At 47.3% G+C, this 16,272-nt stretch overlaps 1 protein-coding gene across 1 annotated transcript in view; it reads right to left on the bottom strand.

Annotated features, from left to right (window-relative positions):
• MPP1 (membrane palmitoylated protein 1) overlaps window positions 1-12,582 on the bottom strand; it is a 30,292-nt gene extending 17,710 nt beyond the window's left edge. Inside the window, exon 1 of the mRNA XM_040265515.1 lies at window positions 12,303-12,582. Coding sequence (XP_040121449.1) covers window positions 12,303-12,404 — 102 coding nt within the window. The 5' untranslated portion in view covers window positions 12,405-12,582. The remainder of the gene's footprint in view (window positions 1-12,302) is intronic.
• Window positions 12,583-16,272: the final 3,690 nt, after the last annotated feature.

Genomic DNA, 16,272 nt, shown 5'->3' with positions numbered 1-16,272 from the left:
AAAGCAAAAACAATACCCAGTTGTCAATGTGACTGGTGATAGAAGCAAGGTCTGATGCTTATAAAGAGCAATATTGTGTAGGAACCTGGAATGTTAGGTCCATGAATCAAGGCAAATTGGAAGTGGTCAAACAGGAGAAGGCAAGAGTGAACGTCGACCTTCTAGGAATCAACGAACTAAAATGGACTAGAATGGGTGAATTTAACTCAGATGACAATTATATCTACTACTGTGGGCAGGAATCCCTTAGAAGAAATGGAGTAGCCATCATGGTCAACAAAAGAGTCCAAAAAGCAGTACTTGGATGCAATCTCAAAAAAAGACAGAATGATCTCTGTTCATTTCCAAGGCAAACCATTCAATATCACAGTAATCCAAGTCTATGCCCCAACCAGTAATGCTGAAGAAGCTGAAGTTGAACCGTTCTATGAAGACCTACAAGACCTTTTAGAACTAACACCCAAAAAAGTTGTCCTTTTCATTATAAGGGACTGGAATGCAAAAGTAGGAAGTCAAGGAACATCTGGAGTAACAAGCAAATTTGGCCTTGGAATATGGAATGAAGCAGGGCAAAGGCTAATAGAGTTTTGCCAAGAGAACGCACTGGTCATAGCAAACACCCTCTTCCAACAACCTAAGAGAAGACTCTACACATCGACACCACCAGATAGTCAACACCGAAATCAGATTGATTATATTCTTTGCAGCCAAAGATGGAGAAGCTCTATACAGTCAGCAAAAACAAGACCGGGAGCTGACTGTGGTTCAGATCATGAGCTCCTTATTGCCAAATTCAGACTTAAATTGAAGAAAGCAGGGAAAACCACTAGACCATTAAGGTATGACCTAAATCAAATCCTTTATGATTATACAGTGGAAGTCAGAAATAGATTTAAGGGACTAGATTTGATAGATAGAGTGCCTGATGAACTATGGATAGAGGTTCGTGACACTGTACAGGAGACAGGAATCAAGAGCATCCCCATGGAAAAGAAATGCAAGAAAGCAAAATGACTGTCTGGGGAGCCCTTACAAATAGCTGTGAAAAGAAGAGAAGTGAAAAGCAAAGGAGAAAAGGAAATATATAAGCATCTGAATGCAGAGTTCCAAAGAATAGCAAGAAGAGATAAGAAAGCCTTCTTCAACGATCAATGCAAAGAAATAGAGGAAAACAACAGAATGGGAAAGACTAGAGATCTCTTCAAGGAAATTAGAGATACCAAGGGAACATTTCATGCAAAAATGGGCTCGATAAAGGACAGAAATAGTATGGACCTAACAGAAGCAGAAGATATTAAAAAGAGGTGGCAAGAATACACAGAAGAACTGCACAAAAAAGATCTTCACAACCCAGATAATCATGATGGTATGATCACTCACCTAGAGCCAGACATCCTGGAATGTGAAGTCAAGTGGGCCTTAGAAAGCATCACTACGAACAAAGCTAGTGGAGGTGATGGAATTCCAGTTGAGCTGTTTCAAATCCTGAAAGATGATGCTGTGTAATTGCTGCACTCAATATGCCAGCAAATTTGGAAAACTCAGCAGTGGCCACAGGACTGGAAAAGGTCAGTTTTCATTCCAGTCCCAAAGAAAGGCAATACCAAAGCATGCTCAAACTACCACACAATTACACTCATCTCACACGCTAGTAAAGTAATGCTCAAAATTCTCCAAGCCAGGCTTCAGTAATATGTGAACCGTGAACTTCCTGATGTTCAAGCTGGTTTTAGAAAAGGCAGAGGAACCAGAGATCAAACTGCCAACATCCGCTGGATCATTGAAAAAGCAAGAGAGTTCCAGAAAAACATCTATTTCTGCTTTATTGACTATGCTAAAGCCTTTGACTGTGTGGATCACTATAAACTGTGGACAATTCTGAAAGAGATGGGAATACCAGACCACCTGACCTGCCTCTTGAGAAACCTATATGCAGGTCAGGAAGCAACAGTTAGAACTGGACATGGAACAACAGACTGGTTCCAAATAGGAAAAGGAGTATATCAAGGCTGTATATTGTCACCCTGTTTATTTAACTTATATGCAGAGTACATCATGAGAAACGCTGGACTGGAAGAAACACAAGCTGGAATCAAGATTGCCGGGAGAAATATCAATAACCTCCGATATGCAAATCACACCACCCTTATGGCAGAAAGTGAAGAGGAACAGAAAAGCCTCTTGATGAAAGTGAAAGAGGAGAGTGAAGAAGTTGGCTTAAACCTCAACATTCAGAAAACTAAGATCATGGCATCTGGTCCCATCACTTTATGGCAAATAGATGCAGAAACAGTGGAAACAGTGTCAGACTTTATTTTGGGGGGCTCCAAAATCACTGCAGATGATGACTTCAGCCATGAAATTAAAAGACACTTATTCCTTGGAAAGAAAGCTATGACCAACCTAGATAGCATATTGAAAAGCAGAGACATTACTTTGCCAACAAAGGTCCGTCTAGTCAAGGCTTTGGTTTTTCCAGTGGTCATGTATGGATGTGAGAGTTGGACCGTGAAGAATGCTGAGCACCAAAGAATTGATGCTTTTGAAGTGTGGTGTTGGAGAAGACTCCTGAGAGTCCCTTGGAGTGCAAGGAGATCCATCCAGTCCATTCTAAAGGACATCTGCCCTGGGTTTCTTTGGAAGGAATAATGCTAAAGCTGAAACTCCAGTACTTTGGCCACCTCATGTGAAGAGTTGACTCATTGAAAAAGACTCTGATGCTGAGAGGGATTGGGGGCAGGAGGAGAAGGGGATGACAGAGGATGAGATGGCTGGATGGCTTCACCGACTGGACGGATGTGAGTTTGAGTGAACTCCAGGAGTTGGTGATGGACAGGGAGGCCTGTCGTGCTGCGATTCATGGGGTCGCAAGAAGTCGGACACGACTGAGTGACTGAACTGAACTGAATTGTACTGTTATTTATCCAACGGGCCACCCCTCCCATTGGCCTGAGGTGCCACGTGAACTGTGATCCATTGACCCCAACCATGCAGACAGCACAGCCGGATGAATTACACTCTGGAAAGACTCTGCATGATACATCTGAAGTTAATTTAAGGCCTCTGGCCTGGGCAGGAGGACAGACAGAAGGCTGGTCTTGGTAATCCATGGTGCCAGATCAACCCCAAATGGGCAGCAGGAATGTTCATCCCCACCTGACTTTAGACAAAACCAGACAGTTGGCAGCACCAAACAGAAAAGGTGAGACAGCCAAGCTTTGAGGAAAGCAGCACAGCTCATTGTCAAAACCGGGGAGGAAGCAGAAGTGCCTTCTATCTGACACAAAAGAGCCAAATGACAACTAAAAAATATAAATAGCTCAAAGCGAAGTAACTCCCTTGAGACAGGCAAAGGTTTAGTAGGCACACAGAGCGATAATCATAGATGCAGACAGTTGTCCCATCAAAACTAACACCTTCTCACCAAAAGACGATCAAGAGGTATGAAGGCATGGCACAGCCTGACTGTAAAAGCTGCAATACATATGTCTGATAGAAACTTATTTATACCCAGAACATGTGAAGAATTCTTATGACTCAATAATAGGATGACAAGCGAGGAAAAGACAGAATGTTTGAACGGACGCTTCATTTCAGAAGGCCACATGCACTACAAGACCCTACAAGCACTGTAATCAGGGAAATATTGGGTGGGCCAAAAAGTTCTTTTGCACTTTTTCATAAGACGTACTAGGGAGCTGATGGCGAAAAAGACAAGTTTAGCACACACTGATCCTAGGCCCTGTCAACCACACGTCAAAGTGTTCACCCAAAAGAAAAGACACAGGGTTGCACATGGATGTTCACAGCAGCTTTATTCACCCACATGAGGTGGCAGAAACAAGAAAAGGACCAAAATGTTGACAAAGGGGTCAACATGCATCAGTCTGAAAAGTGTGATGCTGAGTGAAAGAAGCTTTAGGCAAGAGTACACATTAGATGAGCCCATTCGTGAGGTTTTAGAACATGCCTAAACGACAATAACAACATTGAAGATGGTGGTTGCCTCTGATGGGATCAGAAGGGGTAGGCTGGGTAGAATATGAGAGATACTTCTGGAGTGTTGATGCTCCAAACTGTGATCAGGGTTGGGTTAGCACAGGTGTATGTATTTGTTCAAACTTATCCAGTACATTTCACTGGATGGACCTTGAACCACAAAGTTAAAAAAAAAATCATATAAAATACTGAATACTAGTCCATGATATGCACGCTGAAGCCTTTAGGGGTGAACTGTTCTGATGCTTGCAACTTAAAAAAAAAAAACAAGATTCATTTATTTCTTTTATGGCTGTGCCAGGTATTAGCTGCTGCTGTTGGTCTTTTCTCTAGATGTGGTGAGTGGCCTTCTCATCCCAGTGGTTTGTCCTGTTGCAGGGCACAGGCTGTAGGCACAGGGTTCAGTCGTGGAACTTACTTTGAAGTGCAAAAAAAAAAAGGTGAATGAATGGTTTGTGGATAGACACATGACAAAGCACACATGGCCACGTGTTAATGGTATAATCTAGGAGGTATGTCAAATGGAAGCTACTATCAAATTGTTTGTTCTTTGCAGTGGGTTTGAAAATTTGCAGATAAAACACTGGAAGGAATGGCATCAGGAGAGTGAAAAAAGGCCACAGAGCATGGAACTGGGACCCTCGGGTACTGTCCTACTATGAATGGACTTTGGAATTTTAGGAACAGTGTGGCTCTGACAACACACGCCAATGAGAATAAATGGATGGAATTCCTTAAAACACTCCTTAGTCTCCTTTGCTGGTTCTTCCTCCTCTTTCTAACTTAACTGCTCTTGAAGTAGCCCAGGGCTTGGAGAAGGGCAAGGAGCACTCTGAAAATGCTCCCACCCACTCCGGGTCAAATATTCAATCAGGACAATTGGGAAGGATTCTGCTGCACATGGATGGCGGCTGTGATCCAGCCACAGCAGGGGTGGCGGTACCCCTCAGAGGCCACGGGGAGGGAAGATATTCCCAATGGGTGGGACCAGGAGAAGGACACCTCATCAGCCAGGTGGTGGCAAAGGAGAAATGGGAAGATTCCCCAGGGAGGAACAGCAGCTCCATCTATGTATCTGTCTCTCCAGATCTATTGCAATCAGGGAAGTCCCAAGAAAGAGAAACTGCCCTGGGCAGCAGCTAGCACTTCTCCAAACTCACGTGACACGGCTTTCCACAGTGCTATGAAAGCAGAAGTGTCTAACAAAGGATTATATTTAGCAAAGTAACTGATGAGATGTAACTGATGTAACTCATGTAACTGATGTAACTCATGACACCAGAGCTACAGGGCACTTCAAGACCATCTACAGTAGATGAGTTACCTCTACCTCTGTGCAAAGTGTCCTAGCACACACAGATACCATGGAGCCATGAAAAGGAGGTTCAGGGGTTGATCTAAAAGAAATGTTGTTAAGTGAAAAAAAAAGCGGGGCGGGGGGAGGAAAGGTATGCTGTGAAACAGAAGAAAATCTTCATATCTGCCTATAAATATGCCATCTCTCTCTGGAAGGACATGAAGAAAACTGGATTCATTTCAGATTAATCTCTAAACAAGCACATGAAAGCCTTCTCTTGTGGCAAGATAGAATTTTCCTAAGTGAGTGTCATTTAGATTCAAGTTGGGAGCTTAAGGACTTGTGTGTAGTGTGGACCCTATTTTTTTTTTTTTAGATATTCATTTATTTGACTGTGCTGGGTCTTAGTTGCAGTCTGCAGGACCTAGTTCTCAGAGCAGGGATTGAACCCACAGAAAAGTCTGAGCCTTGGAAAAGTCCCTGGGCCCTACTGAAAGGAGAGCCCAAGGAAGGAAGGTAAATAGAAACCCACACACACACAAAAGGAAGTCATGAGGATGAGACATTTCAAAAATGTTCCAGCAGACGGCAGAGCCAAGAATGTGCACCCAAAAGAAACTAGCTGGGGAGGATTGCAGGGAGGAGGAAGTCGGAGTCTCATCAACCAGAACTGGAGATCAGGCTGTCCCAGGCTGCACAAGGGGCTGAAAAAAGAACTGAGCTGGGCGTCTGGTCATCCCTAACAAGATCATGGAGAAGCTGGATCAGGGAGAAGCTGGATCAGTGAGAAACAGAATAAAGCTGTTGGGTTGGCCACCAGTCAGAATAAAAAGCCTCTACCGACGTTCCCTTTTTGGCATCGACCTACAGCAAGTTGCAAAACAATTGTAGGTAAAGAACAGACTGTAAATGTCAGAACCCTTACAACATCAAGGTCCTCACACACACGACAGAAAAGAATGAAGGGAAGGGTCTTCCAATCCTGGGAGACCAGCGAGAAGGAAAGCTATCAAAGGAATGAATGGAGAATTTTTAGTTCTGCTGGATTTTGGCCACACGCTTGGATTGCATTTAGTGACAGTCAGAAGGCTTGTCCTTGTGGAACCAAGAGGAGTCCCTTCTTGCTGCAACTAGAGAATGCCTGAGCTCAGCCATGAAGACCCAGCAGAGACAAAAACAGAAAAACAAACCAGTGCTATTAAAAAAAAAGAAAGAAAACCACAAGGAAATATCACCACGCAGCCATCAGAGCAGCTATGATCAAAACCAGTGACAAGACTAGTCGTAAGGATGGAAAGAAACTGAATCTCTCATCCATGGCTGGTGGCGGTGTAAAATGGGACAGCCATTCAGGAAAAGAATTGGGTGCTTTCTTAGAAAACAAAATGAGTACTTTACAAGTGAGCAATGCTGGTAAAGAATCGCCTGCAATGCGGGAGACCTGGGTTCGATCCCTTGGTTGGGAAGATCCCCTGGAGAAGGGAAAGGCTACCCACTCCAGTATTCTGGCCTGGAGAATTCCGTGGACTGTATAGTCCATGGGGTCGTGAAGAATAGGACTACCACTTGCTGCTGCTGCTGCTGCTAAGTCACTTCAGTCGTGTCCGACTCTGTGCGACCCCAGAGACGGCAGCCCACCAGGCTCCCCCGTCCCTGGGATTCTCCAGGCAAGAATACTGGAGTGGGTTGCCGTTTCCTTCTCCAATGCATGAAAGTGAAAAGTGAAAGTGAAGTCGCTCAGTCGTGTCTGACTCCTAGCAACCCCATGGACTGCAGCCTACCAGGCTCCTCCATCCATGGGATTTGCCAGGCAAGAATACTGGAGTGGGGTGCCATTGCCTTCTCCGAACATGTACCACTTACATGTCTTACAACCCAACAATGCTGGTAAAGAATCTGCCTGCAATGCAGGAGATTTGGGTTTGATCCATGTAACCAGGGATTCATCAGTAACCATAGCAGGTAAAGGTGGCCATAAAGTCTGGAAACACAGATCAGATTCTCTTATCATGTGCTGTAAAGTACCATTAAGAAAGCATTTCTTATGATTCATCTGGGTTTGCAGACATGGTGGAGCCCTACGTAACATTCTCAACAAGGACAGAGTCAAAAGTCAGTCCACAGAAGACCGAGTGAACTTGGCAAGGGGGTGGATGCCTGCGTGATTGGGGGCCTCATTTCTTCATTCAGCTCCAGGACACGTCAGCCTTTAAATTAAGGACTCCACAAAGCCTGCCAGAGGTAGAACACATCAAACCCAGAAAAGATCAACATTTGCTATGCCAAACGCTGGGCTTTTCAATGTGCTTATCCGTCAAGACAGTCCTCCTTCCTAATGACTCAGAGCCACTATCACACTCCCTCAGAAGCTGCCAGTGATGAGAGAGATACCCAGAATGCTCTGACCTGGCATCCAAAGAACCAACTCACACCCATGGGGCGCACCCCAAGTACCACCTGATGCCCCTGCTCTGACTGCTCTTTGATGGCACCTGGCATGCCAGCCCCTGGCACCCCCAGCCCGCAGACAATTGCGAGGAAGGGCTAGACAGACAGACAGATGTGTGCAGAGCAGGGGCCGCAGGCTGCAATTGGTTCCCCGTCTCTCCTGTCCTGCCCCTCAACTGCTGAAACTTGGCGTGTTTCCACAGCTGGTAAGACACGTTGCCTTCCAACGGGTGGCAGAGACTTTCCATGGTTTGTTCTGGGACTTACTGGCCCCACACTGGACCACAATGTTGAGTCCTTCCCAGTGCCACGAGCAACTGTGCCAGGTGATTACAAAGTGATACAAGCAATGCTGAGCAAACAACATCGGGCAAAGGTGTTCGATTGCTTTCTGTGACACCAGTACCCCCCTTGGCCAGGGAGGCCCCCAGCCACACCCAGGCAAGATGGGGGATGGCTGTCCCGCATGAGGAGGGTGCAGGGCTGCCCTTTGCTCCACAGCCTCTCAGGGGCTCATAATCACACAAACTGCTGGGGTGGCAAGGCCTGGCCTCTGAAACCCTCTTCAGAGGAAACATCTGCAGTGGGTTCAAAGGGCAGAGGCAGCAGCTCAGAGGAAGCTGGGATTAAAAAAGAGAGAGAGATGAAAAAACAAACTTAGCGGCAGGTGGCAGAGGTGGATGACTTGAGCAGGGGCCACCAAGTCACATTAAGAGCTGGTGCCAGTGACGGGAAGGAAAGAACCAACATCTGTTAGGCTGATGGGTAAGCCCTCTGCCCACTGTTTCCAGGTACCGTGGGGCTTCCCTGAGAGCTCGGTTGGGAAAGAAGCTGCCTGCAATGCAGGAGACCCAGGTTCAATTCCTGGGCCAGGAAGTTCCCTTGGAGAAGGGCTAGGCTACCCACTCCAGCATTCTTGGGCTTCCCTGGGGCTCAGCTGGGAAAGAATCCGCCTGTAGTGCGGGAGACCTGGGCTCAGTCCCTGGGTTGGGAAGATCCCCTGGAGAAGGGAAAGGCTGCTACCCACTCCAAGATCCTGTCCTGGAGAATTCCACAGACTGTACTGTCAGTGGAGTCGCCCAGAGTTGGACATGACTGAGCGACTTGAACAGACTTGGAAGAAGGCCCAGGCCAAGTAGGCAAGTGATGGCCCACACCAGACACCAGCTGCTCAGTCCTCCTGGGCCAGGGCAGGCTCCACTTTGGGAAAGAACACAAGGAGAAAAAAAAAAAATGAGAAAACCCAAGAGGGCTCAAGGTACCAGAAAAAAGGGGACACTGTTTCCCCACAAATACAAGAGCTTCACAAAAGGGCTGGGAGGAGAGGAGAGCCTCAGAGCCAGGATCTTATGCAAGTCCTGGCTTCAGTCCTGATGAACCAGGTACCTGGGATGCAGGCAAACAAAGCACCTGCAGCAGGACTGGCAGGCTGGTGACTTCAGAGCACAAACGTGTACAATCGGCCCTGGGACACGATGGTTGTGAGCTGCCAAGGGTCCGCTGGCATGAGCATTTCTTGCACAGTCAACCCCGCAGCACCACAGAATTCAGTCCAGGGTCGGTGGCCTCTGCTGGTGGCTGGAGGCTTGTAGTCGTGGATGAACCATAGAGACAGAGGAATGAATGCGTATGGATATGGCTCAACTCTATGCCTCCATGTGAAGGAAAAAGGCAAAGTGAAGTCTCAGAAAATTCTATGTTACACCAAGCTGTACTCTGGTTCCCTAATTTGGAGCATGTCTTCCCATTTCCCAGCCCTGGAGTCAGTTCTCTTTTGAGCAACAGTTAAAAACTTGAGCAACTGGTGCTTACGGGAAAAAAAAATATCCCTGCCATCCATGAAATGTCACCTGATTTCATCTCCCCCACACCAGGGGACCTCTGGCGAAATCTCCAGACCTCTGTGAACCCTGAATGTCCCCTCCCTGAAGCACTGTTGGCCAATGGCACCCTGGCTATCTCCAGCCTCAAACCTGTGCAACAGCAGATGAGGCCGAATCTGCTGGCCAGGAGCTCTCTGCTGAGTGGATACTCAGCTGGAGCCAGACTTCATTCCTGGGCCATTAGGCCCAAGTGAACTTTCAGGGACTTGCAACCTATTTCTTCAGGTCATGGGAAAGGGGCAACTTCAAACAGGCCAGCAGAGACAAGTAGGAATTTTACAACACATTTTATGTGCACTAAGGGACTGCCATAAAGAATAAGGTCACAGAGAGCTCATAAAATGTTTCTTCAAGGAAGGACACCTATAGTTAAATAGAGGAGGCAGCCTCCACTTCAAATGTATTGCAACATTGTGTTCTGATAAGACTTTTTCAGTATCAAATACAGACTAAGATCAGAAGGGAAACTTTGGTTTTTGAGTCTTTAGAACTTTTACCAAAAGCAATCCTCCTCAATGAAGTGTTTGGCAACAGGAATTTCTGAATTGCTTTAAAGCCAACAGCTTCCTCGGAGGGAAGATGAACCTCAGGAAATAAGAAATCAGCCGGTTTGTGGGGTCAGGCCACCCCTCATGGTGTGGAGATTCTCCCTCCGAAGTCCACAGTTGGACAGTTCTGGAAGCTTTTCATTCTGTGCTTTACCAACTTTTCTTATCCCATCCTCAAATCCTTTCATGCAAACAAACTACATAGGCAGGAGACTGTATCTGGTATTGCAGGCTAAACTCATGGCTCCACAAAAACTGCTGCTTATTCAGAGAGTAGTGACAGAGCTTCTGTTCAAAACTGCACACAACGAACCTCCCCAGCCTTCCCACCAGGGTCAGAAAGATCTCCAAGGGGTCGGGACACTGAGTTACAGGTGACGCTCAGGTTGTGCAAAATGAAAGCAGGCACACAGAAAGGCCTATGTAAGCTGGAGTCCATTTGTAGGACAGCCTCAAAAAGGCAAAGTGATAGTGTTTTCCAAATGCTGCCGGGGGGGTGGGTGGGGTTCCATACTTCCAGGGATGGCCGGGGGGCCCCCCCCCGCAACCCTCAAGGACTGTGGTCACAGCTACAGGGTGGGATGTATGTGTCCAGTGTCAATGAACTGCACAAGTCGGTGAATTCTATTAATGCCAAGTAAATCTCAATAAAGTTGCCAAAAGAAAATTCAATAAAGCGAGTTTGGCAGGGGGTGGGGACGGAGTTAAGGCTCAGCCAAGTGAGTTGACTGATGGGAAGAAAAGCAAAAAAATCACATTTCCAAGCTTATGGGGAATCAAGGAGTTTCAGAGCTTGATCCCCTCCTAGCGCACTTGCCGCTGCCTAACTTGCAACTTGGTCTTCTCCACATGATCATCCCGCTGCTCCTGGAAGCCTAGACTACCTCGATCCTGATTTGCAAAGACGGAAAAGTGAGAATATGGCACCCTGAGGGAAGCAGCAAGCTCAATGCAGATACAGAATGCAGCCTCCCTCTGATGCCTCCCAGTCCACAGTCCGCAGCCTGCACACCAGTCTGCTGGGACCTGGGGGATCTGCAGTTTCATCATATGTCCAAGTGGATGGGTGCGCTGCATAACACGTCCACCTCTTCAGGCACTTAGTAATTTGGGAACCATTTCCAAGGCCCCACGGATCAGGCATTTCACCTGGAAAAAGTGAGTGTGCAAACTGCCCTGCCCTGGAAGATCTTGGAGGTCTAGAAAAAGATTCACACTCGTGAGTCCCCAGGCCAGCTAGTGTCTGATGAGCCCTCTATCTCTGGGTGTCTCTGTGGACATTCTCTCTTGGAACCTGGCCAGCAGGCTGTGAGGAGGCCAGGGAACGTGGAAGGGCTGCCGGTGGGTGCTGGCTGATGGCTGACCACTGAGACCCAGCTTCAGTCTTCAGGTGAGTGAGTGGGCCTGGCATGCAGCCTTACCTTGAAGTCGCTCAGTCATATCAGACTCTTTGAGATCCATGGACTGTAGCCTACCAGGATCCTCCGTCCAGGGTATTTTCCAGGCAAGGGTACTGGAGTGGGTGGCCATTTCCTTCTCCAGGAGATCTTCCCGACCCAGGAACCGAACCAGACGCTTTACCCTCTGAGCCACCAGGGAAGCCCCAAGATAACAAGAGAATCAACTCTCCCTTATGGGACATCTTTGAGGATAGAGGTGAGTTGCTATTTATGGGCCATCGCAGGAATCTTGGGGGGGGGGGCGCAGAATTACTCCTGAGATGATGCCTGCCCACAGACACAGGCCACCCGGGTGCCCCCCAGCGCCAGAGGCCCCCGCAGAAATGCCACGGCATGGTGACTGAGCACTTTGAGGCCAGCGTTGGCTCTTACCACCAACCCTTTCTGCTGACACAAGCACTTAAGCAGACCTCCTCTGGGCTCTGTTCCTGAAAGTCTTCTCCGTGACCCCGACTCCGTCCACGCAGAAGTTTCCCCCGACCTTTCATCAGCTCTCGGGGCCAGGGGCCGCGGCCTCTGCCTATTCCCGCCTAGAGGCGCCGCGGAGTCCCGCACGAGCCTCGGGGGTCAGGACCCCTCCCCGAGGGCAGGAGGGCGGACGGCGAGGCCTAGAGTCGGGGACCGGCCCTCACCGCACGCCGTTGGGGGGACCCCGGGAGCCGCTCACCTCGGGCCGGTTGTGCTTCTGCAGCAAGTGCTCCAAGTAGAGATCGGAGAGCGCCGTGCGCATGCCGCCCCCGCCCTCGCCCTCGCTCGCCTTCAGCGTCATCTTGTGGGAGAGCCGGGCCGCCTGGGACGCGGGGGCCGTGGGGCCGCGGGACGGGGCACAAGCTGGAGCGCGAGGGCCCGGGAGCCTGCGGCGCGCGGAGGCGGCGAAGGCTGCTGGGACTCTGCGCGCCTGGGCCGTCACCACCCCGCAGGAAGCGCGCCGGGCGCGCGGGGGCGTAGCCCCGCCCACGCCCCGCCCCCAGCACGCCCCCTGCCTGGTCTCCGCCCCCGAGGCCCCCAGGGGCCCGGCCCTGCGCACCTGGGCGCCGGGAAAGGGCGCACAAGTACATCTCCGAGAATTAAAGCCACGAAAACAAACAAAAAATGGAAGGCTCAGTGGCAGCAAGGAGACCAACATTCCTTACGAAGGCCAGAGCGGGATTCCTTAGCACCCTCACACCTTCGTGGCGTTCACCCCAGCAGCGAAGGCACGAAAGACTTGATGAACAAAACAAACATTTCCTGTGCTTACAGAGTTCAGGGCTGTGCACCATCTGTACACACATTTGCCTGATAAACACCTGGCTCCTTGACCCAAAGGGAATAACCTCGCAGTATCTTGTTCCGACCTTTAGGACCTCTTGGCCAAGAAGAGAAAAACCCAAGGGCAAGAGTTTGCAGCCAAATCACCCAGTTTTCTCTGCTGAGAGACAGCTCATGTGACTGATGGATGGCTCCCTTCTCCAAGATTACCCTCAAGGAACTATAGAAGTCTGAGACACACACAGAGGGAGAGAGAGACAGACAGACAGACACACAGACACACACACACACAGGGAGAGAGACACAGAGACACACACACACACAGATGAAACGGAATTATTGATATTAAGACAGTGGGATACCGTGCACAGATAGATTAAATGAGCAATGAGATAGATTAGAAAATGCAGAGATGCACACTGGCCGGTGTGTAATTGTGGTATCTGATACAAGTGCCATGTTAGGTGAGTAGAGAGACACTTTTTATTAAACCAGTTAGGAAATGTTTGGAGAAGGCAATGGCACCCCACTCCAGTACTCTTGCCTGGAAAATCCCATGGATGGAGGAGCCTGGTAGGCTGCAGTCCATGGGGTCGCTAGGAGTCGGACACGACTGAGCAACTTCACTTTCACTTTTCACTTTCATGCATTGGAGAAGGAAATGGCAACCCACTCCAGTGTTCTTGCCTGGAGAATCCCAGGGACGGGGGAGCCTGGTGGGCTTCTGTCAATGGGATTGCACAGAGTCAGACACGACTGAAGTGACGCAGCAGCAGCAGCAGCAGCAGGAAATGTTTATTTATATTGAAAGAGAGGAACCTGGAACCATTCTGCATGCCATATGCAGAAATAAATGTATTCCAGATGGACTGAGGACTTCTCTGTCAAAAACACAACTTCAAAGCTTTTGACTAAAAACATCAGCAAAGAACTTTTAGACTTTGGGATAGAGAAAGATTTCTTAAACAATGCAGACAAATCATCGACTGTAAAAAATATTGATCAGCTTGACTTTAACATTAAGAGATTTCACTCATCAAAAGGCAAACTAAAAAAGCAAAAAAGACCAGATGTGACTTGCGGAAAATATTTTCAATACAACTGATGAAGAATTCCTATTATGAATATATAAAGGTCTACAAATTAATAAGAAAAACACAAACAACTCAGCAGATCAATGGGTTAAAAAAAAAACATGAATAAGCATTTCACAGATGGAGAAACAGGCATGAACAATAAACATATGAACAGATGTTCAACCTCATTAGTGATCAAACCACAAGGAAATACCACTGTGCCTCCATTAAACTGTCACAAATTTAAAAGTCTAACAATATCAAGTGTTAGAGGAAATGAGAACCCATGTGAGTTCTTGAACGTTGCTGCTGAGAGTCTACATTTGGCAGTACTATTCAGGAGAACAGCTTTGTGTTTCTTCAAATTGAACATGCATCTCCCCTCTGAGCCAGCAACCCCACTCCTAGATGTATATATTGATGCAATTCCAATAAAGGTCTCAACAGATAGGTTTTGTGAAACTGGAAAATCTCATTTTAAAATGTGTATGGACTTGTAAAGAACAATGTGGAGGGACTTGGCTTCTTGATCGCGCAACCTATAACAATGTTATGTAACCAGGAGAGTGTAGGACAGGCGCAGAAAGAGACAAATAGACCAATGGAACAGAAAAGAGACAAGAAAAATGGTGACATGACAAGAGGTGTCGCAGACCAGCAGGGAAACGACACACTTGCACTTAGGGCAACTGGGCATACTGGGGATCAAAACAGAAACCAAGACTGGTCACAGGTGAAGGCACACAGGCTATCGAAACCACAGCAGCCAGAGAACTCCAGAGGCAGGGAGTCCTCGAGCAAAATGTAGTTGAAGCTTTTCCTGAGGCCAAGCTCAGAGTGGAAAAGTACTGGGAAGGCAAGTGGGCTGAGTCCAAGGAGGGCTGGTCATACAGCTTGTCTTCTTTTCAACATGCGCTCGCCTGTTTCTGGTCGGCTGGTTCCAGTTCAGTGTGCTCAGTGCTCAGAATGAGGCCTTGCTCCTGAGAATTTATTGCTTCTTGGAATTTATTGCAGCTATCTGCTTTTCTAAATTCCTAGAACTGCTTTGAGGCACAGAAATGTAGTTCAGAGTTCACGACTGGAAAAACATCATTTCTCACAATTTTCTTTAAAAACTAAAATTAGGCTTGATCTCACCTCAAAGAAAACTTTATCCCCAGGAGGTGAAGGACGTAAAGGTGAAAGGCAAAACTGTAAAACTTTTAGAAGACAACATGGGAGACGTCCTTTATGACTTTTGGGTGGAAAGGGGTCCTTAAAAAGATGCAAGAAAAATTATCACCAAATCACAAATACCACCACGATATTGAAAAGTCACTAGCCTCCAATTAAAATTAAAAAATTATCGCCAAATCAGACAACATTAAAATCAAAATACAACCCTCAAAATAAGGGACGATATGTTCCACATTTCTAGCCTACAACATATTAATATAGTGAGTATACAAAGAAGTCTTACTGATCAATAAGGAATAAATGAAGCTAAAATTAGAAAAATGGGCACAATTCATTAACAGGCATTTCATAGGAGAGAGATAAATGTCCTATCAACAGAAGAAAAGATCTTCAGTGTCATCAAGTGTCAAGGAAATGCCGAGTAAGAAAACAATAATATACTATGTTCTATCCACCAGATTGGTAAAAAAAAAAAAAAAATGAAGACTATGATGTTATATCTTCTCAAGGGTGTGGGGTGATGGGGGCACTTGGCCTTTGACTCAGAAAGGCAGTCACAGATGACACTCTTCAGAGAGACTTTTGCACATGTACCCTACTCGACATGTGCAGTAATACTTCTGGAGGCTTTATTCAGAATAAAAAAGACAGAAACAACACACATGTCTGTCCACCGTCAATGGGCTAAATGAGTAGAGGTCTTTTCATACAGTTGGATTACAAAGGGGTCACTGCAGCTCCAGGCATCCACGTGGCAGAAACTCAAAACCAAAAAGAAGAAAAGCACAGAAGAGAGTGCACGCCTGTGATTTCATTTTCAGAAAACTTAAAAACAGGCAAGGCTCTGGCATGAGGAGACCGGATGAGGATTCCGGGGGGTGGGGCCGGGAGGGGGCAGTGAGGAGGGGCTGCTGATCCTAAAGGGGAGAAGGACAGTGAATGTGTCCACTTTGTGGGAAGTCTCTAAACTATACACCTTTGACTTGTGCTCTTTGCTGTAGGTAGGTTATATTGCAAAAGAGAAGCTTGAAAAGTCTGGGGCAGCAAGTTTAGGGAGACTTCAGTAATTTGTAAAATCCCAGCAAAATTAAATAGTGGATTGCCTAACATAACTGGCATGGACTGCAGCCTACC

Source organism: Oryx dammah, unplaced genomic scaffold (genome assembly GCF_014754425.2).
Source record: "Oryx dammah isolate SB20612 unplaced genomic scaffold, SCBI_Odam_1.1 HiC_scaffold_23, whole genome shotgun sequence".
NCBI classification, from domain to species: domain Eukaryota; kingdom Metazoa; phylum Chordata; class Mammalia; order Artiodactyla; family Bovidae; genus Oryx; species Oryx dammah.
This window is presented reverse-complemented; position numbering and strand designations above follow the sequence as displayed.